Source organism: Cariama cristata, unplaced genomic scaffold, assembly GCF_000690535.1.
Source record: "Cariama cristata isolate BGI_N322 unplaced genomic scaffold, ASM69053v1 scaffold28299, whole genome shotgun sequence".
Taxonomy (NCBI): Eukaryota; Metazoa; Chordata; class Aves; order Cariamiformes; family Cariamidae; genus Cariama; species Cariama cristata.
Genome location: NW_009635764.1, coordinates 31,109 through 55,686, shown reverse-complemented (window position 1 = coordinate 55,686; position 24,578 = coordinate 31,109). Strand labels below are relative to the sequence as shown.

The 24,578-nt window shown below is 36.7% G+C and overlaps 1 protein-coding gene across 1 annotated transcript in view; it reads right to left on the bottom strand.

The window, feature by feature from the left end:
- Positions 1-1,622: 1,622 nt before the first annotated feature.
- Positions 1,623-24,578, bottom strand: part of LOC104167422 (death-inducer obliterator 1-like) — a 39,907-nt gene continuing 16,951 nt past the window's right edge. Inside the window, 11 exon segments of the mRNA XM_009707671.1 lie at positions 1,623-5,017; positions 12,462-12,657; positions 13,316-13,405; positions 14,429-14,582; positions 15,460-16,006; positions 16,136-16,271; positions 16,732-16,839; positions 17,067-17,183; positions 17,914-18,019; positions 18,021-18,068; positions 19,002-19,470. Of these exon segments, the coding sequence (XP_009705973.1) occupies positions 1,623-5,017; positions 12,462-12,657; positions 13,316-13,405; positions 14,429-14,582; positions 15,460-16,006; positions 16,136-16,271; positions 16,732-16,839; positions 17,067-17,183; positions 17,914-18,019; positions 18,021-18,068; positions 19,002-19,470 (5,366 nt within the window).

Genomic DNA, 24,578 nt, shown 5'->3' with positions numbered 1-24,578 from the left:
ACAAACACACTTACTTTTTGCATACTTTTATGTATGTCTTTAAATTAGAAACATCTCATTAGGAAAAAAATCTTACACCATAGTAGATGTTTGCATTTAATACCACCTCTCTGCATTTTAACGTTTTGTCTACAGGTTCAGAACACAGATGATCGTTTCAACCAGCAAATCCTTGATGTATAAGGACTTCAAAGATGCACCAATATGAACTGTAAAATTTGTAGTGAGATACATGGCATACACGCTACTTGTAATGTAGTCTTCAAGATGCAAATGCTTATAGGAATCTAATTTTACATTCCCAAAAACTATTTTATAAAAATATCAAAATATTTACCCAACTGTTAATTTACACGGTCAAATAAATTAGCGGAGTTTTATTTCATACTTTAGAATTACGTACTTGAAGAATACATGAAAGGTAGCAATGTAATGTATTTCACAGTGAAAAACTTCCCTCTGGAATCATAACATGAAGTACCACCACTCTTCTTTTCAAGCTTAATGCAGTTATACCTTTCTCAGTGGAGTTTTATATACACTACCAGCCTAAATAGAGTCTAACAAAAAAACAGTGAAACTTTTTTTTTCAGGAGCAAAACACTTTGAGAATGAAAAGTACAATAAAATTTCTTAAGCGTATGGCAAAATTCTGCAGAAACAAAACAAACCACCAAAAATGCTCCACTAAACCAGCTCAATCAAAGTAACAGATTTAGTGGCCTTATTCTTCTTTCTTTTGCTATACCAATTGGTTTGTAGTCTTAGCCTTTTTCAAATAAATGTCTGATGTTTTGATAAGTTTTGCTGGTTATAAAGGTGCTACTTTTGTATGTTCTTTAATTACAGATTTGTAAAAATGTGACATTTAAAACCCCGCAGCCTCATGAAAAAAACTAAGTATGACTTGTTTTTTTGCTGTACACTTAACAGATGGATTCCAAAACACAAAATACCTGTATATAAAAAGGAAGATAGTGCACTTTAAGCTTTTAACATTCCATTTTCAAATCCTCCATCAGTCACAAGTAATTATTAACACTGTTCTTCTGCAGCCTTTTCCTAAATACACACGACCTTTCCATTGTAAAAGAAACAAGACAGCAACATTGGACTCCTTTTTTCAAAGCGTGTGCTGTAGGAACAACTTGACACCAAAATATCACGTAAATGAGATGCAAAGGTATGGCTCCTAAGGTCTGGATTAAATTCTCTTATAAAATTACAATTCAAGTTACTGGAAAACATAACTTTATAATCTTAAAAAGCAATATGCTCTTCTTAGACTTTTTCCATTTCTGGACTGTAAATGGAAATTTTAAGATAAAGATGCAAGTAGAAAAACAAAATTTCAGTATAGGTAACGCTGTGAATTTTTATAAGAAAAACATTATGCACAAAATGCAGCAAGTGAAAGTCCAGTATGTTCTTGCCTTTTATCTAGTTGAATATTTTCATTCACAGTTGTTTAAAAATTGCTAACTTATCAGTACATTTTGTAAGGCTAGTTTTACAACAGTATTTTTTAAAGGTGAGAATATACAGTATATACAGAAGATGCTCAGTCTTTGCTGTGTTGTAAAAGCATATTATTTATAGGAAATATAATATCAATCATAATTCTATGACTGATTGGTGGAAGATGAAGCTTCCATTTCTGTTGGTTTCTGAGGTTCCTTCGGTGTTTCTGGCTTCATCTCCTTACCAATTTCCCTACTCTTACTCCGATCTTTGCGATCTTTTCCTCTTTCTCTGTCACGATCTCGATCTCTCTCTCGATCTTTTTCTTTTTCCCTGCTTCGATCCCTGTCCCTGTCTTTCTCTCTGTCACGATCTCTGTCTCTGCTTCTTGATCGCTCTCTATCACGTCTTCTATAGGATTCTCGCTCTCTGGTTCTCGCTCTATCTCGGTCTCTGTTTCTTTCCCAGTCTTTAGCCCGCTCTGAATCCTTCTCTCTATCTTTGTTTTGGTTTCTGTCTCTATTTTTATCCCATTCCTTGTCTCTGTGTCTCTCCCAGTCCCTGTCTCTATTCCAGTTTCTGCCACGGTCTCTTTCCCAAGGTCTGCCATGTTCTCGATCCCTCCGTCTTTCCTCAAATGGTCTACCTTGTCGATTATCTGCTTGCTGAGGCTCTGGCTGATCTAAAACCTTGTCTTTATTTCCTCCCTCAAATCTCTCCCTCTGTCTCCCTTCAAATGTCTGGCCTCTAAATTCGGGATTTTTGCCTTCTCGGAAGTCAGATGCTGACCATTGTCCTTCTGACTCAGATCCTTGTCCAGAAATATTGGAAAGAGATGCAGATGGTCCAGCTTCCTCCCACATCTCTTTCCTGTGGGGTGGTGGATGGCTTGGGAGGTCCAGGAGTGGTCTTGGGGTTGGCTTCATACCTTGTGGTGACTGACCTTGGAAATGAAATCTAGAATTGGGAGGTTCATTTTCTTCTGGAAACATTGCAGGTGTGGCTCCTCTTGGTCCTCCAAACTGAAGCGGTGCTGGACCTCTCTGGTTGGCAAATCTGGGTGGTGGACTCCCTCTCCGTTCTTCAAACGGCTGTGGCAAAAGTCCTCTTGGGCCAGGTATATGATTTGGAGCTGGACCTCTCTGCCCTTCAAATTGATTTGGGTGAGGCCCTCTTGGTCCCCCAAAATGACTTGGGGCTGGACCTCTTGGCCCTCCAAACTGAGGGCCTCCTCTTTGTCCTTTAAACTGAGCTGGTGGGGGTCGTCTTTGACCTCCAAAAGGAAAAGGCGAAGGTCCTCTGTTTCCCATAAACTGAGATGGATCTGATCCTTCGAACTGTCCTGGAGGCCTAATCATTTCATTATATTGGGAATCTGAGAATTCCCTTTGTTCCATGTGAGGTTCCCTACGATCTTCAAACTGAGATGGTGACATTCCTCTTGGAACACCGTGATAAGAAGGGGCAGGGCCCCTATTATCACCAAAAAGAGATGGTGGTCCATGCTGTGCAGAAAATAAGGAAGGAATGGGACCCTTTTGACCTCCAAATCTTCCAGATGGAGGTCCTCTTTGCCCATCATTATTTGGAGAACCATGCTCTTCAGAGAACTGTGGTGCCGGTCCTCTAAAATTAGGTCCATGAGGTCCTCCAGGTGCATTGAGCATCAGTGGTGGTGGAGGCCCTCCCTTCTGCCCAGACAAAGAAAATGGAGGTCCAGCTCGGTTTTCGTCAAAGTGCTGTGGGGAAGGTCCGCCCTCACTCTGAACGGATGGAGATTCAGTTTGTTCTACAAATTGATGAGACTGAGGATTTCTTTGTTCGTCATATTGCACTGATGAAAGACCCCTCTCTGGTTCAAAGTGACCAGCTGCCTTTTCCTGAGAAGTAAACATTGCATTTGAAAAAGAATCCCTTCCCATTACTTCCTTTGACTCATTTGACCATGATACTTTATGCATATCTTGCAAAGACTGACTGTCGTTTGATGTGGAGAAATTAGGTTGAAAAGACGTACTTGGAGGTGTTGGAAGCAGCACTTTACGTAAAGGTTTGGATGTAGAAGGGTCTCCAGAAGCTGTTTGACTCATGTTTTCCAAATTAACTTGAAGTGTGTTCTCAAATTTGGTATTAGATGCCTCTTTCTGGGACACCATAGAAGCCTTTTCACTTGAAACCCAATTATCACCACTAAAACCAGGCTGAGTAGCAGAAATTAAAGTTTTATCTTCCTTACCAAGTGAAGTCTGCAAAGCATTTGGAAAACTTGCTGGAGCAATTTCTCTTGTGGATATCTCATTCTGTACCACCTGTGGCTTTATTCGAGAATCAACATTGTCATTAGCCTCTGTCACCATTCTTCTAGCTTGTCGAGGATCTCTATTCTGCCTTGGGTCACAGCCCTGGTTTAAAACTTGTGCTTGCTGATTTAAAGATGAAGGTAAATCTACTTTTTGTGTAGCTTGCTGGTCCTGATGGAATAATTCAGTTTTTATTAGAGAAGATTTTGGTGGTGGTGACATTAAAGCATCAGACACTGAAAAATGAGCCATTGAAACACCAACAGCTGCTCTTTGTTGTCTGAGGGCTTCTTCTTGTTCCTCTAGTTGTCTTTTCTGTTCTTCTATTTGTTTGTTTAATTCTTCCAACATTTTTTGTTGTTCTACCAAGGATGAGGATGCAGATAAATCAGGCACATATGAAGCAGATGTTTCCAAAGAATTGCTTTTAGTGTCTGAATACATTTTGTTAGGTAAGTCATCAACAGCAACTTTTGCTTCCTCCAAGATGGTTTCATCTTCTGGATCATAGGCCTCATCCTCTAGTTCTGCTGTAGTAGATGGTTTTTCCACATTATATCGTTTTTCACTTTCACCAGTCTGCATTTCAAAAGCTTTCTCCGGACCATATTCTTCTTCAGGATCATATGGTCTGTCATCCTCCTCCTCTTCTATAGCTCTGTCTTTTGACATCTGTCCAAACTGTTGCACAATGGGATCTAACAAAGGAACAGCTGACATTCCTCCATCAGCAGCAGCTTGACCTTCCTGATTTGAAGACTGGACAGTTTCAGAATCCTTAGCAAAAGGCTCAAAAGTTTTCTTTTTTCCAAAAAGCGTCTGCAGGATGTGCTCGAGAGGTGTGGCAGTTTTTGAGGATGAAGAATGCGTAGCAGTAGCACTTGCAGAAGCAGCAGTTGAAACTGGTGGTGCTACAGTAGTTGTAGTTCCACTTTTAATTGAGGACAGTATTTTTAATACTGAAGGTGTAACCACTGAGGCGTCTGGCATGGGAAGTGGGGGTGGAGGTGGAGGAGATCCAGGCGGTGTTGTACTTACAGCTGAATCTCCTGAATAAAGTGTGTATTTTGGAGTTTTCTTCTCTTGCGAAGCAGCCAGTGGTCCTTTAGAGAACAATGTTGTTTCAGTTTCGTCATGTGCTTGAATTCTGCTTCGCTTTTCCTCGATCTTTTCTGTTTCAGTGCCAGTGGCAAGACGTTTCCCTTTCTGACAGATAACCAACCCGAGAATTAAATTTGGTCGAGATGACTCAAGACCTGAAAGGGAACACAAAGATTGTATATGTAAAAAACTAGTTTTTAATTATGCTTTCAGTAGAAACTTACTCTTTCATATAGTAGCAGCTATAAAAGTCATAAAGATAACAGGTTTTTATAATTCCGTTAGATGACCTGTTGGCAATTTTCATTAGTCCATAAACGACTGCATCTATATTTCTTTACTTTTTTTATATATATATGTGTATATAACAAGTAAAGAAATGTTTTAATTCATTCCTTGTCATTTCTAATAAAAGACTGCAGCAACAGGTATGAGTATTAAAAAGTGTCTCTGCAAATGTTCAAAACCAAAAAAAAGTTTTTATATTTTTTGTATTCTTACATCGTTTTTGTTGTTGTTCAACCACCCCTACATCTCTACCTGAAAAATCATATATTTACTTCTAAATAGTTTGCAAATACGTTGTATACACAGAGATGTTGAAAAATGAGAAAACCTGGGCTAAACTTCATAACTGTATTTCTGTTATAATCTGTGCTAAAAGACTACATTGACATTTATACCAGTCTATAAATATTTTGTCTAAGTTAAACAAATACCAGTAGTTGCTAAAAAGATAACCTCAAACAAACCATGTTTGGAAACAGTATTAAAGCTTGTAACCCACTCCCTGTTTGTTTGTTTTTTTCCAGCTGGAAGTTATTTTAAAAGGTGACAGAAGCAGGGAGACTGATAACATACCAAACAAGCAAAGGAGAGCTTAAGCAGACCCGAGTTTAGCCTGTGGGAGAAAGGGACCCTGGGTGTGTTTGCTTTCTCTGCAAGAAAATGGTTGGTTGGGGAAGAACCTGGTATGCAGAGGGCAAGGTGACTTTAAACCCTCTGTTGTGTGATTCATTTTGATGCTGTAGGCTTTTCTAGAAGTAAAAAACATTGTGAAAATAATTACTACTTTGATTTGAATCTTTGGAGAAGTATATCCAAAAATGATGGGAAAGTTTCTGATAAAGAGGAAAAAGGCAAAGGTCTGTAGGTCTGTTTCATGTTACTGTGTTTCTTCCTTTTACATGCACAGTTCCCACTGGCACTTATGGAAGATAAACATGTCCAGAATGAAGGGTGGGGAATAAATCCTTTAACATACAGTTGGTGGTAAATGTAGAAAATCTGTATAAAGAGAGGCTTTTTTAACTTCTGGATTTAATGACTTTCAAAAGGTCCTCTTTGGAGGACCCCTATCTTTCCCCCACATGTATCATTAGTTATTACTCGCATCCAGCTAGAAAGCAGTAATATAGAAACACAAAACAACCTGTAAAATAACAGATAACGTTCACTGTGGTTAAACAGTAAGGCAAGGACTCTGACCTACGTTGTTCCTTATATTCATGATCCCGTAACTAAGAGTTTCACATATATATATATATGTTCCTCATTCCTATTAAACTAAACCAACTGCTCATTAAGGAACAATTTTTAAATATCTGATTATTACCACTGAAAACTTTTTGATACCAACAAAAAACCCCAAACCCCACAGTTGCAGATATGTTGCATTAGCAAACCACATTCACAAATAAATTACTTTGCTGAAACAACTGAATTCGAAGTTTTAGGAGGACTCTTGAATTTACCATCTAATGAGAAAATTACATCAGATGGTTTCCTAAATTTATATTCATGCTTAATAAATTTCACCTTTTCTAAGGTCTTTTGTTCCTAACTTCACACCAAGAAATTAGTAAAAGAGTTTAATATATTTTTAGCTTAAATATGAAGTTTTGTCAGTGAGAAGATACCACCACTCTTACAGCTTAAGCTAAATTCAGTTAGAATCTACTTAAGTACAAGATGAAAACTTGGCTGAATTGATGCCAAGGGAAAGCCCAACCATTAGAATCAATTAAGTCAAGACTTCTTCAATGAAAGCCTATGCTGCAGGAATTATTTGCAGTTTGCTAAATAACACACAAAAACTATAGCTGCTTTATGTTTTAAACTTAGTATTTCTCTTCAATACTTGCTATATACTTCATTAAGCAATAACTTTTGTTCACAGAATGTCCCCCTAAATCACGCTTCCCCTTCTTACGCTCAAATCTTATCCCATATAAACCTTATTTTCCAAATAATGAACTATAGTTAATAAGACAAACACAGTAATTTTTCAAATAAAATAAGTTAACTTTGAAGTTTTATGAGATGTCTTGACGACGGAGGGGAAAAAATCCTCTTCTGATTGTAACTGGTAATAGTACAGTGAAACTGTTCTAATTGCTTAATGAAGAAACCAGCAAAGTCTGGTTAGTCCCTATAAATAGTCTGTTTAAAAGACCAGACAAAATTATAATGAAAATTTGAGGCCAATCTGAAATATTTGCTTGAGATTTCCTATCAGGAATGGCTCTCATTATAATTATGTTGAGAAACAAGAATAATTAAATTTGAGTGAAAGTTTTTGGGAAACAGTTATTCTGTAGAATGCATTCTAGATCCAAAATGAATTTATATTATTTCACAGTTCAGTGGTCAAGTTTTACATAGTTCTGTGGTTAAGAGGGCATTGCACATTTTAAATAATATTTTACTTTTCATTTTGTAGTACATATTATTTCCTAATTGTATATCTAAAATTCAGGGCCAAAAAGTTTTTTTCCTCCAAGCACAAGATTTCTGTGTTAGGAAAATGTTGCCAACTTTCACCTCTTCTTTCATATTTAGAAAAAAATTATAAAAATTGTAAATACCTGCATAAAATTAACCAGCTATATTACCAGAACTAAGATATGCTAATAATTCAGTACATGCACGAATTTGCCCCTTCAGAGGGGTAGGGATGCTGAGATGCACAATGAAAGTAGGCAGGACAAGAACTAAACAAATAATTATTTTCAGTGAATCTAAGATTATTCAAAAAAGACCACATAAATACTTGACTTATCCAAATACTCATTTGCACCCACAGCCTAAAAGGAATTCTAGGAGTCCTGTTCACAAGAATTTACTACCTTAAATTAAATGATATTAATATGTAAGATCAAGGCATTGTTCAAAAGTAAGACAAGTTAACTTGGAAAAAAACCACTTTCACAGTTTACAGTTAGCATAGACTTGTTAGTTAGAAATGGCTCACTGTGTGTGAATTTGCTTTATATTTTTTCATCAGCAGCATATGAGTAACGACTCCACATTTGGTCAGTGTTGGCCAGTGCAGAGAATCTCACAAACTGGTCTTCATCTAAAAACTCCTAGGATGCATTTGCTGTTCTTCTGTTGTTAATGCTTTGGTTATCTACTTTTATGCAGAGAGCTGCGATTTATGCAATTAGTCACAATGAATCTCAAACACTGAATAACTGAAATAAACAGGTTTCAAATATCCATGAGATGGGATATCTAATAAACAGCAATTACTGAAAAATCAGCTTTGAATCCCTGTAACAGGGATGAAGTCACTAATTAAAACAGGGTGTAATTTTAAGACACTTTCATGACAATAAATTGCAGTAGTAACATTAGTTATAATTTAATCTGTTTAGAGTTTAGTCATCATAGAATAAACCCATTAAAATTTTACATTTTGATACTGTAATTTTACCTAAATATTAGAAGTTATGCCTAACCTAGCTTCTACATTCACTCAGTTCAAAGTGATCAAATACTAAATACTTTTGAATGGAAACATACAGCTCCACCAGCATTTCAAAAGTCAGTCCCATTTCAATATCCATAAATAGGTTAAGTGCCTAATTTTAGGTAATAAGGAAAATGTTGGCTGCAGTCTCCAACTATTGCTCAATGACTGTCTTTCACAAGCAAGCATTTTAAAAGTGCTGCAAGCTGTGTCGGCAGAGTTAGTAGCTTTCAGGGCTAAATTATTTATAAAATACTTATTATCTTATTATGTATTTGAAGTCCACATGCTGGTTTTATTGAGCTACATCCTGTAACTAAAGCCATTAAAATGGGATATACTAAATATTAGTATTGGATGAATGTTTTTCTTAAACACGTGTTTCCATTAAAAAAGTTTCATAATATTTATGTATATAATGGCCACAATTTTTCCCTATCATCATCAGCGGGTAAGAAGTTACCTGTACTGTTACAGATATATGCCAAATTTCTGTACAGCAGTGACAAAACCACAGGAACGGACTAAGCATACCCATGGTGTACATTTTTAAACTGCAGAGATCAATATAAGATCCTTTTAAAATTTTATCAACATCATTTAAATATTTGTCCCAATTAATCATGAGAGCACCTGACAATTAACATCAGATTTGTGCACCCTTAATTCAGGGATACAGCTCACTTCCAGCATTGTAACACTGCTGCACATTAAGGTATGCTTGCTGAATGGAATTGGCTGGCATAGAAAAATAAGGTTCATAATGCCACGTTCTTCTACTGCTGCTGCTTTTCATAATGATACCTGCTGAGATGAAGACACCTAACTCCATTCAGAGTTTTGTTCCATTTGTTGCAATTTTTAAGAGCATTCTAAACAGCATGAGGAGATTTCATGCCTTCATACTTTAAGAAAAAACACACTTCCTACTGTAAACTACCACAAGAGATCTATCAACATTTGTGGAATCCTTTGCTGATATATGGCTGGTTTATTAAAATTTGTTTAACTATGCAAGATACTTGTTACGTTCCCAACGTTGACACTAAATCCCTCAATAAATCACTTTCTATTTATACTATTTTTTACAAAGTGCTACAAGATCTACAGATGAAAGTGCTCAATAAGGTTCAGTCTGTATGTGAACAGGCAAGTAAATTCACAAACAGTAAACCATTGCAAAAAGACAATGTGGAAGAGCCCACTGATGCACAAAATCTGGTAATAAATGTCTGAGATTAATTAAGTACAAATATGGATAACCTTCCATTTTCCTCTGTTTTTAAATCACCCACGTCAAAGTTTTTTGTAGATCTTCTAGGGACTAGCGCAGTTCAGAAGTCCTCAGTTGTGTTCCAAATCCAGTCCATCAGAAAACAGGAGAAATTCATAATCCATATGTGCCCTGATGGAACTGGTTGATACAGCTGGAATATCTTCTAACTAGGATTTCTGGAGTGGCAGGGGTTTATTGTCCTCTCCCTCCTCCCCCCTCCAGTCATATTTATGAAATCATCTTAAGCTATCTAAAGCCTAATGCTTCGAGTCCTTGCTAAACTCTATTTGAAGGTACACGATTAAATTTAAGGAGACAATGACCACTTTCCATAAAATATTTTTATTGATTGTGAAAGAAAGAAAAAGCGGTAAATTCCATCAGATGTCATTAAAAAGTATGGATTACATGTCTTTTATGCCGTGGTTTTAATACATACACAAAACCAGAAAAACAGCTTACCTGATGGTTTTTGCCCCCCAATACCGGATCCAGTTTTAAAATACGAACACAACTTAGCAGAAGTATGAGGTAAAGGCCGCTACAGAAGTTTCCAAGACATGCGAGTTGATGGCAAAAGTCTTAGTGGCTCTTTTATGAATCTGTTACACCGTATGGCCTCTCTGCCTTTGGAACCTTGTTTCTATTGCTATCCTTTAACCACTTTGCCTACAAAAATGTATTTCAATTTGAAAACCTGACTTACAAAATTTGGCTCCATGAACAACACCTGCAAATGACACCTGTATTTCTTCTGAACAATACCCTTGTTTTGAAAAACTTTTACACTTTAAACTCGGCAAAACCAGGCTGACATGACAAATTTCTGTTCTAATACTTAGCAGAGTGTGTCTACATTTGCCAGCCTCCAATCTAAGAGAAGAGTTTCACCTGAAATGAAACCTATAACGAAAAAGTAAAAGGAAGTATAAAAAGGAAAGCTGGTATTTCCACAGGAATGCAAGTATGCAACGATTAGGTAATTAACCTTCTTTAGGGTGGCATTTAGGAGCCCACTAAAAGGCTGCAGACACTTACAGCTGATTCAACGGCCAATCCCATTCTTGTGTGACCAGAAATGAGGGTATTTTTTTGTCCTGGCTGGAAAAACTTGTCCATGAGTTAAGCCTCTTTTGCCTACATCCCTGTGCCAAAAGTGTTCTACACCTGGTGTTTTCGTTTCTTGGCTATGAAACAAGAATCACAGTTTTTGCCTACCTTTCAAGAATTCAGTAAGTCAAAGACTATGAGGAGCTGAGATTCAACAATTATAGCTACGTTGCTGTAATTTAATTGCAATAACCCTGCCTTTTTAGCTATGGCCTAAAACCAATGACCTAGACTGTGCACCATTCAAGGATGGATAAGATAGACTTGGAGTGTGTGAGAAAAATCTTGTCTGAGGACGCAGAGCAAGTGCCCTTTGCAATCTCATACAGGAAAGGAGGGCATTTTACTAATGATGTAGTTGTTGTTGTTGAAGTCATATGCCATTAACGCATGAAAACCTGGCCCTGTTGGTCTGAGAATGCTTTATTGATTTTAGTTCTAAAATTGTATTTGGGAAGTAGAGGACAGTCAGCTTCTCAGAAAGGTCAGCTCCTTGCATGATTGATGTTTCACACCTACCATTTAGTATTTTGCAAACCATTGTTATGACAATGAACTACTGCCTTCATTGAAACCTGTAGTTCTTCAGCTTCTCAATCTGTTATCTTTATATAAAATCCCAGACACTTATTTGGAAACTAAGCATATGCAACTCCTCCATCCTCAGATGAAGATGACTTCAAATTTTGTAATAGAAGGGTGTTTCATGGCTGAATTCATTTTCAGTTCTTCTGTTACCATGTTCAGTGCACAAACATGGAGCAAACTCAAGGCAAACATTACTACTGCTAATTTTATCTAAAAATAAAAGATTATAATATAACCTCCCAATACCAATTACTGTCTGCCACCTACTAACTGTAAGGAATGTGGATCCCGTTCCCCCACAACAAACCAATTTTCAGAAGTCAGTGATTTGGCTACAGTTTGCACCACCTAGAACAAAACATTTCAAACACCTTGTGCACCATATTGCATGTACAAATTAATACTTAGCATGAGACAATGACAACGTAGTGAAACCACTATAAATATTACCTTTGTCTTCATGGATTTCTTGACTCCTGTGGGTTAAGTTTCCTGCTTGATTTAAGCCATGGTGAATGGCTTGTAAGGGCCTAGGGTTTTGTGGATTTATGGGTTGCTGAAGATAGGGTGGGGGTTTTTTGTTGCTTTTTTTTCCAATATAGTGGCTGTTCCACATACTGGATTTTACAGATAAACTCATCCTCCTAACAGCATATAAGCATCTTGTTGGAAAGGCTACGTAAATTTCAGGCAATTTTATCTTGAACAGAGTTGGATTTCCAATTTTTCCCTATTTACATACTTTAAAATTGGTTTTATATTTAAAAAAATTTAATAATGCTTACATTAAACATTCAACAAGAACCTGTCTCCGATTGACTTTTGTTTTGTGATTTTACCTAGCATTTAACCTCCCCTGTTTTGTGCTTACCTGGTCCCTCAAAGGGCAAGAGTTTGGAAGGAATTGGGTCCTTAGAACTCAGGGGGATCAGGTAGAGATCCTTGATATGTCTGTTGTTATTAGCTACAACACCAAAACGACCACGACTGCTAAAATAGGAGTAGAGAGAGATATAGGCAACTTCTTCTTCTTCTGTTGCAGGATGGAAACGAATCAAACACAATTCCTGTAATACAAAAGCAAAGTGGAAAAATTCAACCTGCAACATACCAGCAAATAAAATAGTAAAGGACAAATTCCAGGGGTAAAAATAAATTGTACATTTATCACTCCAACTGTGTTTTCAAGGCAATACTCTAGCTTTAAGAGACTACTGTTGTTCAATTGGTAATATTAAAACAGAATTAGGTTTGTTATTTTTGGAAATACAAATTACTTGTGTATCTTACATCAAACTAAACCTTTTGAGGCTCAAATTAATATGAAAGAAATGGATGATTGTATCTATATACCGTGTGTCATTTTTTCACTTCTGAAGTGTTCTTAAGAGTAAAATCTATTACATTTAATGATAAGTTCCTTTTCTTTGAAATTTGAATTTCAATCTTCAATACTGAATAAATAGATTATTTATGTTCAATCATTTAAAATTAATAAATAGTATGAAGATTTAACTACAATGCAGGAGAGAGAGATCAAGAGGATCTGCAGCTCAATAAGTATGTTTCTTCAAATAAATCAAAAATTTCAAAGCAATAAGTGGTGTCGGTAGTTTTCCAGGTGTGACCTATGTCAGTATTTGCTGTTCACTTATTTATAAGAAGTGGTCATTTCATATTGCTGTATTTTTCTTCTGGGTTTTGCAAAGGATTTTAAGTGAATACCTTAGAAAGTGAAGATTTGAGTTTGCCAACATAATCCCAGACTGTCTTCGGTGAGATCCTCCCACCAATGTGAATTGTATCTGGTAAATCCTAAACAAGAAGCATTACATGGTAGTATGAGAAAAACCAAAAGAGACTAATGACTAAAAGCAGTGCAGGTTGCCCCATCCCAGTAGCCTAGTGGATAATGCACTATTATAATTTAGTAAACTTTCATATATACTTTTCTAATTTCAGACAGGCTATTTCTAAATTTCAAGGTGTTTAAATTATGGCATGTTACCAAAAGGCTAACAGTGTACATGAAACAGAAAAGGCACTCCCAACAAGGATAGCAGTAAAATGTCTAATAGTTCTGCACGCCCATTATTGGCTTTGTTTTTATAGAGAAGCTGCTATTTGAAACACAGATTTTCTCCACGCTTTCAGTTTCTCAGGAAGTGCTGCACTCGTGACTACAGGCCACATGAATTCTAGCGAGCTTCCTGTCATGAGGACAGTAAAATCCTTTTAGCAAAAGCAATACCAAAAAGAACCACCAACCCTACTAATAAAAGTCCTAAAACACACATTTGTGTTGAAACTTCCTAACAGTCACATAACATGCACTTCAGAGAAAAAAAAAAGAAAAGCTTATTTGTTTTAGTGCAAACCTTTGTATTCTCATTATTTGAATATACACCCTCCTAGAATAATATCATCCACCTGTTTTTATTTGAAAATTAGTAAAAAGGATGATATTTTTCATCAATGACCAAAGTTTTGCAATAGATAACTACAGTGACCCATCTAGTTTGAGAACAGAACAAGACATCTACTTTAAAATACTGGCTCTAAAACTTCTTTTAAAAAAATGAAGCTGAAATAAAGGTATTATTCCATGTTAGATCCTAACATATGTATAAACATGTTTAAAGACATGAGAATTCTTCACAAATTTGTGAGGAATTTTTAAAAGGCTTTTTTTTTTTTCCTTTTTCTGTTTCCAAAGGGATGACATTTACCACTGCTACAGCTCTAATATTACAATATATATACAGTGACCCCAGCCTTTCCAGCAACAGAAACTGCAGTATAGATTTATTCTAAACACATAAACATGTCAGTGCTAACCTCGCTAAGATAATCAAAACACCCGGAGACAGGATATGCTTTAGTGACAAATTTGGCCACACTTTGCATGTTAATAAATCCTTTCCAAATGGTGTTGAGACGAGAGAGAAAGAGAGAGGTATCACTGTCTTGAGGAGAGCGTGGCTCTGCAACACTGCAAAACAAATCCAAAACAGAAAAGTTACAGAATACAGACGAGAACGGTCTCTTCTTTTTTTTTTTTTTTTTCAACTCCTCCTATTGAACAAATACTTTATTTTAAACAAGTAACAGAACTTTTACTAAATGCTTTGTTAACGTTCTTCATTAACTTGGAATTAGTGAAAAAAGCAAGAAGTAACAGAAAATAAACTTGTAGCTGCAGACAGGCAAAAAGATGCCAAAAGATAGGACTTTTATAAAATTAGGTTAGCACTATAACTGTTGTGATCCTGACTCTGTAACAAACTAATCTGAATTATGTATTTCCCACTAATTGGGTCAATCTGCATCTGAGATTCTCAATTAAAAGAATTTGATATGAACAAAAATCTTTTAACTGCAGTTGCATAAGGATATACTTTGCAATATTTATTTTTATTACCGTATATATCCAGAATATGAAAGAAATCCACTTCCTTTCAAGCTGATCAATTGGTTAATTTTAATTCATATTCATAAACTCAGATTAACAGTATTTTTATATAGGATGAAAATTTGGAAATGCCTTTAAATCATCTCTCACATACACTAGCTTTCTGTATATTAACATACATACAGACATCTAAGTCTGCATAATACCTTCAATTTTTATTTATCTGCCCAAACACATGGTAGAATGTTTGCTGTCAACATTCACAGATGCTCCAAAAATTTTACCAACTACAGAGGGTAAATGAGGAGATGGTAAATTAAAAATCTGAATCAGGCTACCTGAACTTTAAAGTTGAACATGCCTTTTAACTGGGGGGAGGGGAATGGGACATGGGACACATGGGACTGAAGATAACTTTAAAGATTCAGTAGCTTGGCTTATTATTAAGTATACGCACTTGATATTGGGTGAATGATGAACTGCTAAGTATCTTGGATCTGGTGAGGATGATGGCTTTGTTAATATTGATTTGGGGACAGTCATAATGGGTTTTGAAGTTTCCTGTTTTGTTTCCCCGGTCGAAACTTTGTCGGACGCAGGACCAGAACGCAGGGCTGGCGTCACAATACCAGAGGAGCTGCTCATTGCTGTCCTAGGATCTCTGCCAGAAACTGTTACGGTTGTGACAACTCCGCCAGCACAAGAGGCAGGAAAAGCAGAAACCACTTCAGGAACAGAAGAATCTGTATTGTTATGGCCCTGGGTTGTAGGAATGTAAGTTCTTTCTACGCTTGACTGAGGAACTGTTTCTGCTACCGGTCCAACTTCAGTTTCCATGGTGTTTTCAGAGACAGCCTCTTTGGCAGGCTCTGCTGTTGGGGTCGGTGCAGAACTTTCATACTTTGGCTGAACTTCTGGTTTTGATTTCGACTCCACCTTTTTAACAGGAGCCCCATACTTTGTCTTCTTAGGTGGTACTTCATCTTCAGATGCTGAAATCTGACCTATAAATTTATTTCAAAAGCTTTTGATTACTATTTAACAATGAAATAGTTTGAAGAAAAACACATAAAGAAACAATACTCTTAACGTAAAAATTCTTTTACTTTGCACAAAGTCAGCACTGTAGATACCTGTACAGATTTTGCAGTTCAGGTCAAAAAGATGGGCTCGATGTTGACTTGTTGTATCCTTCAACATACTGCTAAAAACATCTAGAGAAGGAGCGCTGTTTAAATTTGGTGCAGTTCGGGCTGACTCTTGCTGCTCCTAAAAGTGAATAAACACCAAAAATATTCCAGCTGATCATGGACCTCAAGTGTAAAAAAATACTTTGGAAACTATTAATTCAGTTCTTTAAAAGTAAGATTAAAGGCCTTGGTTAAAGCATATCATGTCAGATAAAGTTCTCAGATAATATTTGTCCTCATTTCATTCTATGATGTTCTGAAGTAGATAGCGAACGTTTAGAAATAATTTCTCTGTAAACTGACAGCAAAGGCTGAAAAATACACAGCATTTTGGAAGTGCAAGCAAAATATGCCTATCATTTCATTGTTGCACTCCTTCAAACTAAAAGGAAACATGCTCATAGCACACCTACTAAGGTAATGATATCCTTACAGTTCATTGAGACAATCTCCACTTCTGATGAAAAATTTGAGGCCTTAGTTACCATCTAAGACATCTCCCTTTATGTCTTCATGCTGAAGCAATAGCCAATACTTACATCAGAATCGGACACCGGTGGAGAATCTTCCATATTTACAACTGGCATATGTTCCCGTTTTACAGCTGTTTTCTTGATTTCATGAGATTTGCTTCTTGACTCTATCATCTGAAAGAAACAAAACCATTTTGGTAAAAAGTCCACATTTATTTTATAATTTTATTCCATACTTTGTTATCATTTGGCTGGTGGTAGAGAAAAAGTATATTGAAACTGAACATTATTAGCATTTCATTAGGAAGAAAATGATGCATTAACATAATATGGGTGGTAAGGATTGGCAAACTTGCTCTTAATTCGTATCTAAGGACACAGGGGAAAATTATGTTACTTACTGCTTTAGCTGGTTTCTCTTTCCATACAGACAGTTCTTTAGATAAAAGTTCTTCTGGTTTCATTCTCACTAGTTTTGACAGGGAGATTTCCTCACGAAGGACACGATGAAAAAGTCCCTGAAAACAGAACAGACTTTGTTGCCATGCTAAAGAGAACCTGCTTAGGTAACTAACAAGATCTGCAGTGCTTAACAGGCAAAACCTGTTCCAATTTCTTAATTCTCCATTAAAAATATCAGCTACTTATAAGCAGATTTGGAAAGGTGCAGCAACCAGAAAATAAGGACGAAATAAACATGAAGCACAAATTTTCATCATTATCATCAATAACTATCATTATAACTGAATAGGAATGCCAGAAGTTGAACAGCCACTCTCCTATTTCATAACTATTGTAGGAATTAAAGAAAACAAAAAAAAAAAAGGAGAAAGAAGTTTTAAGTGTTCTCTAGTGAGTATTTTCATCTGTACCAGCATCTGTTTTTTTCTTTTATAGCATAAATATGATCACAGTACATGGGCAGTATCCAATACATACTACAAAATGTCACTAGAGAAGAAATTAATAAAGTCTGTATTTATTTTAAGAAAACCATTCTGTAAATAAATATTTCACACCAAATACCCAAACTTAATAAATACACATGACCAACTAAAGTAGACTTTGAACTCCTACTTGGATAAAAATATTTTTTTTAAATATTTGAATGGCTTTATAATAAACTTTTATAGTATAATTCATAAGTGTCTATCTTGAAACTCTTAATGTTGAAGGTAGAGTTTGACGTATCATGAAAAAACAAAAGTAAATTTCAGTATATGTTTAGTGTTTAAGGAAATTCCAAACCTGGTTTTTGGGGTCCTTGAGATTGAACATGATGCTGCGGTATTTACTCTTGTATCTGTTGTCTGTAACTTGGAACAAATTAAACATCTCCTTTTCAATATTGAGTTTTCCCTACTTCACTCTCTGTCATGACCAGATCATCGCTATCATTGACTCTGTTAAAAACAAAAAAGGGTATGTGCATTTGTTAGGCATGAATCTTCAGGTAGCATTCATAAAAAACTAACTTTTCAGAGCTAAGCTAGGCTCCTCCTCATTCAATGAGGGCTCAAGACTCCTTTAAATGACACCTCAAAGCCAAAGTCTATCTCAGGACCTGGAAATGTGAACTACAGCAACCTTTCATTACTGTCCACAGGCAGCCATGGAGGACAGCCTTTGGGAAACCAAGTCAGCCTTTACAACCGCTCCTGCTCATGGCACTGAAGTTAGGAGTTGTTCTGCTGTGGACAACACAGGGAGCCCAAGTGCTTGAGTTTTAGTCCCCCAACAATAAGTTGTGGGAAATTTGCTGTTTGTTTGTTTGTTTTTTTCTTTCCTAAGTGATACAGTTGTCCACTGGCCAGGGTTTGTTGGAGTTGATTTTGATGTTGGGAGGGGACAGAATCTCTGCTTCAGTAAGGTTTTAACCTTTCACTATGATATTTCCTGTACTGTGTTCCCTACAACCTCCACATCTCCAAGCATTGCCATCACCAGATTTATAAAAGCTGCATTATAAAGGCTTCTATGCAGTAATATTATTCTTCAACCATAATTGCCTCAATATAAATGGAATAGTGAGGTTTCCTTTTTTTTTAAAGTATGCATATTTTTTTTAATTTAATTATTTTTTAAACATGCGTGTTTATTTTACATCAGGTTTGTCTTAAAATCAGGTTTAATATTAATATTAAATCAGGTTTACATTAAAAAAAAATTAAAATCCTGATGTAAATAAACCTGAAATTCCAATTATACTTGTAGTAATCTGTAGGATAAATTCAATCTCTCAATATCCCTTATCAAGATGTAAACAAAACTCTGCAGGCTAAGCGTTTACTTCTAGTTGTAGCTTCCTCTATAAAATCAGTGCTTTGAATTCCCACCTCTTCCATAAAATTTCTTTTAGGGATCGTCGAATATTTTGTCGAATCTGAGAGTTGGGTTGTGACTGGATAGGGATAGCTGATGCTTTTGCTTGACTACTTCCAGATGCAGTAGGAACGGAAGACAGTGAAGGCCTTTTGAGTCCTCCACTCAAATTGGAAGATGTAGCTGGTTTTTTGGAAACTGATGAGCCATGAGAAAGAGATGAATGTTTTGAAGGAACACTGCCTGATGAAGGAACACCACCTGATGAAGACCAAGGTTTCTTGGGAATTACACCTTTGAAACTTCCTACAGAAGGTTTGAGCGGTTGCTTAGTTAGTGATGTGTTAGAGAAGGATGGGGACTTCTTTGAAGGAAGATTTTTAGTGAGAGAAGATGTCTGTTTCTCCATTATAGATGCAACAGCTTTCTTTGATGCCGATGAAGGCTCCGCTCTATCTTCGTTCCTTTTCTCTTCCCTTTGAGCTGTTAAAACAAAGAAGAAAATACAGTATTAAAGGCTTAACTGTATAACTTCCTATTCATGAAGACGAGGTACCAATCTATAAAGAAAACTCTGTGAAACAGTATTTCCAGAGAATAATTATCAAGTAGGCAATTTAAGCTATTTACTTTCACTAGCTTTTTAAAAAGTAATTTTAAAAACCATGCAGAGGTTGACATAGTTTTTTTGGAATAAATTTGTGTTTGATCCTTCACAGAATACTTCATCTCACAGGCTGACTGAAGAGTTTACAAGAGTTCCATTTTGTCTCTAAAGGTTGAAAATTTTATTTACAATCTACTCAAGAAAACTGGGAGGAAAAAAAAAGGCACCACCTTCAAAGATTCCTGAGTGGGATTTCATGGTTAAGCTTAAAAAACATCCCAAACTTTCATGTATTTAAAAAACCCAACCAAACAACATAAAAAAGCTATACAACTCACATTCCCACATTTTACATTTAAACAGAAAAATTCTCATAGCACCTTACAGAACCAGTTTATTACAGAGGCTGACCTGACGACAGAGTCCATGAATTTGAAACTGTATTAACATTACCTTAAGTTCAATATTATTGAAGTTTAATAAACCGTTTCACCCACCTTTGTTATTTTAAAGAGCAAGCAAAGACAGACAAATTACGTAGCACAGAAGTTGCTTACAAAAAAAATTAAATACATGATCTACTTAGTTGCTAGCATGAATATCATACTTGATGATGTTGCCATAAACTGTTATTAGATCTTCTTATTCGGTTCCTAACTAAATTCTAGATTTATAGAATAATTAAACATTAATATTGCTGCTCAGGCTGTGGCCATCTAATTCCCACCATTCCCAAACTATTCAATTCGCAATATTAAGATTTTCCATTTACGTATTTTTGTTTCTAATATTAATAGAATGATTGATACATACACAAGAAAATTTATAAAGTGTAAGTAAAGGCTCCAGTTTTCACACATGTTGAAGTTATGCCGGCATAGGACTTCAAAAGCATGCATTTCTTTAAATTGCATTTCATCTGCCCACCTTCTGGCACTGACAGGAACAATGCAACATAGCGAAAAAAGCCCAAAACACCTCCTCCCCCCAGCAAATAAAACATCATTTACAAGACATTAAAGTGACAGTGAGCTAACACTAGCACTTTTATCCTGACAGCTCAAACAAGGAAGGGCTCTGAGAGAAAGTACCAAAAAACAGCTCCTAAAATACAATTGTTTCAAACAGAAAAGCCAAGTTTTCTTCCAAAAAAGCCTTTTTTCTCACAAGTCCATAGATAACCACTGACCAATTAATAAGTTAATTTTTAATCTGATGCTTTTAGCTAGTGAAGGTTTGCAGATGAATTAGCCCAGAAGCCCTAGATGCAAAATGCAGGACACTTCCTGGGAAAGATCCAGGAGTTTTAACTTCCGATAACTTTACCAAGGACCAAATGGTCCCTCTTCACCTTCCAGATCTGCTACAATGAGAGCAGAAATTACTAGGAAGGGTCTAAATTGTCCAATCTATCTGTTCTGAGATGGACTTGAAGGGGACAAAGCAATCCTGTGAAATTTGGTTCAAGAAACCCCACAAATCAGCACAAGCTTCCAATGGAAACATCCCTCACACGGGGGAAGACTTGGAATGCTTGAGAGACACGTGATACTCCTTCATTTCGGAAGGAAACGGCCTTGCAACGTTTCTCCATACTTAAAGATCAGGCACCCCCTGGATGTTAGCATATGCTTCCAGCAGAAAGATGCGTCTAACCCCAGCTTCTTTAAATGGGCTCTTACTGCTGGCAGTTTCACCACAAATACAGAAACCGGTGGTTAACTAAGAAAGAACGCTGTACTTGAACCTTTGTCAGGCTAAGTATAAGGATGTGTGCTGAACTTCTGCTGGAACACATGCAGAAGAGGCCAGAAGGTCTAGAAACACTATATATTTATCCTGATTTTTTTTTCCTAGTACTTTACAAGTAGATACCTTGAGGAATTTTTCTGAGTGAGATTTAACTATTTGAAGTGCAAAACGAAACCAGCTGCCATAATACATTAAATAATTTCAAAGGATGTGAAGATTTTGCTATAAAGTAGATTAAAATGATTACTCTTACACTATTCCCATAGTTTTCTCTAGAAACTGGTCTTGGTTACTGTCAGAGACTGAGCTAGGGAGACCTTCCGTGTGAGCCACGCTGTCTCTCCTGATGTCCCCACTCTCCCGTACCCTGCTAACACTATTCGAGTTGTCAGGAGGACTTTGGCAATCCCAGGAGGGAGGAAGGGGATTGGGAACTATTGCTGATGTTTTTTTGTGTGGTCAAATTTGGCACCCAGAACTTAACAGAGATAAAAAGCCAACCTATTTTGAGTTAGTCTTGAATTGAGAGAAGGCGAATATCCAAAACGTGCACACTGATAACGCTGAAGGGATTACTCTGTTTCCATTCTCTTCTTCCTTGTTTATTGTATCCTCTGTACAGAACTGTACCTTTTCAGGCAGGCAGGACAGAAACACATTTCTGTGACTCATCACGGGAAGGCAGGACAGCGCAGCTCGGGTTTCAAAATGATGACAGCAAAATTCAGTCCTCAGGACTAAGATATTTAGTTCTTTTGGTTTACAGCAGAAATACAAAATATGAAGTTCTAAATTTGTATTTAATCCTCTATACACTATCTTTTTAACGATTAGTTCAAATTAGTTAACAAGATCTACATTGATAAAACTAAAAATAGCACAACCAAAATATTTTGTGTCAACCACATGTTGTATATACAGGATCTATATCCACACCACAAACCTTTCTATGTTACAAACAGCTGTATCATAGTCAGAGTATGTACTTGTAAAATAAGTAATAAATAAAAGGTACTAGTACAAAGGTAGAGTGAAGTTCCCAGGATTGAAGGGCAACGGAATGACTAAGTGTCCAAGAAGATGCAGAAGCATCCTTTATTCTGCAAGTTGACATCATGACTATTTAGAAAGGTTTCCAAAGTAAGGCATGTAATTCTGTGCTTCTTTAGTCAATAGAAGATGTGCAAATACTTCATAAGCTTCATGAAAGTTTAACAGTTTCAAACTACACTACTACTTTATACCAATTAAAACTGTCTACCCAGCAGTACTTGTTGATTAGAGAAACTGATGGTACAGACTTTGTGTGTACTAATTGAGTCACATGTAGGTCATGCAGTGCTTCAGAACATCTGCCAACTTTTTCAAATTTACAGGACCCATCACTCTATTTGAAGGATGCTGTCAAACTGTGTGCACATTTTGACAAAGAATCAAGACTACTAAATCCTATATACGCAAATAGCCTGTGATGGCTGTAGATGAACCTGACCTAAAAAAACCTCTTATCCAATTTTGACTGTGAGAAACTAGAATTTTTGTCCTATCAAGTTTTGGTTTTTAGTGACAAGATTAATGTGCTGCCACATAATTCAGCAGAACCAACTCACTGTGTTGGTACAGGGGTCTCGGACACCACGCCCAGGAACACCCAGTTGAGCGCGAGGAAGGAGCAGGATTGCCTCTTCTGGCTGCTCCTCGCTCTTCTATTGACTTAGCCGCAATGTGAGCACACCCCAAAGCTTGCACTATCTTCTGAGACGTATAAAGCGATGGCCAGTGTGTTTGGAAGAGTTAACAGAAATATGTACTTTTTTCGGCGAGCAGTATGCCAACATATGTGGAATTTCACTTCTGAACAGATGCCACAGTTGTGCAGCAAACTGGTGGGACATATAATGGAACAGGTATTCTCTCAGACCATGAGTTTCAAATTGCTCGGCCTTGCAGTCCATGAACTTGAGGAGAAGACGCAGTCAATGCCTACTATACATACTGGCCACTGTATTCTATACTGTGGTGTTTCCAGTCTTTTTTGTCAGTAGCTCCAGCGTACCTACAATAAATGCTCTTAAACACATTTAAAATAAAAGGATAGAGACGACTACTGAACATTAGCCTATCCAACCTAACAGAAAAACAGGGAGTTTCACCACAGACAGATTAGTGCCAGAATAAGGTATTTAGTGGGTCTTCTGTTTGGCACTTTTGAACACACAGGTGTCCCTCCTTGGCTCGATGTTAGAAATGCTATTTGAAACACAAAAAAATGTTAATTCCGCTTTTCCCCATTTTGTCCTGTGAGCCACTTGGGACAGCAACAGGATTCTTACTGACTGAAGAAAGACATGGGCTAGGACCACTGAGGTGTTCTGATGGAGCTAATGAGTCGGCTCATTTCCAGAGTGAAACTCAATGAATCCTCTGGCAGAGAAAAGTACATTCCTTGCAAGGCTTAAGAAATAGCATTATTATGGTATGTTCACCACAGACAGAGCTATAATCTCTCCCCCTAGATGTGAACAGATACAGAACCCCTCCCCTAAGGAAATTCCCCATGAAGCTAAGCCAAATATTACAACATGCAGCTAAGAACGAAACTTCTGTAAGTGGTGGAGGATGTAACTGCCACATTATCTACTGCTACAGACGAGCCTGTCGAAAGCCTGATGGTTACATACACTTCGCTTCTGTACGTCTCAACATTGACGTTTCAGCATTGTAGCGTGGTTGTTGAGGCCCAATTTAAGAACGATTTCCACAGTGTAGCACGGTCTAATTTTGCATGAAGGATTTGCAGGATGCACTCTTATCATAATCCCTCACCTTACACCTAGTTTCTATTTAAATTATCTCATTTGTGACCGGTTATTTTGCTGGACACATTATCTAGTTTTTCTAATTTTTAAATACTTGGAGAAATGTGCTATTACTTTTCTTTGTACAGTTTTAGAATTATTCAAATCACAGTTCTTTAAAGATCTTTAATTTCTTGCTTTAGCTGATGCTAGAAGTTTTAAATGATGCGTAAACCATAAGCAGTTATGCTTGAAGGCCCCGTTTTGTAATGAGCCTGCAATGTTCAATTTTTTTCTTTTAAAAATCTTTTCCAAAAAAAAAAAAAGCATCACAGCTACTACTACAGAACACTAAAAAGACTTTTGTGAAAAATGTCTTGCAGCCATGCACGCCGATTGTTTGTTACATAGTACCAACGATGAGGTTTCCCTAC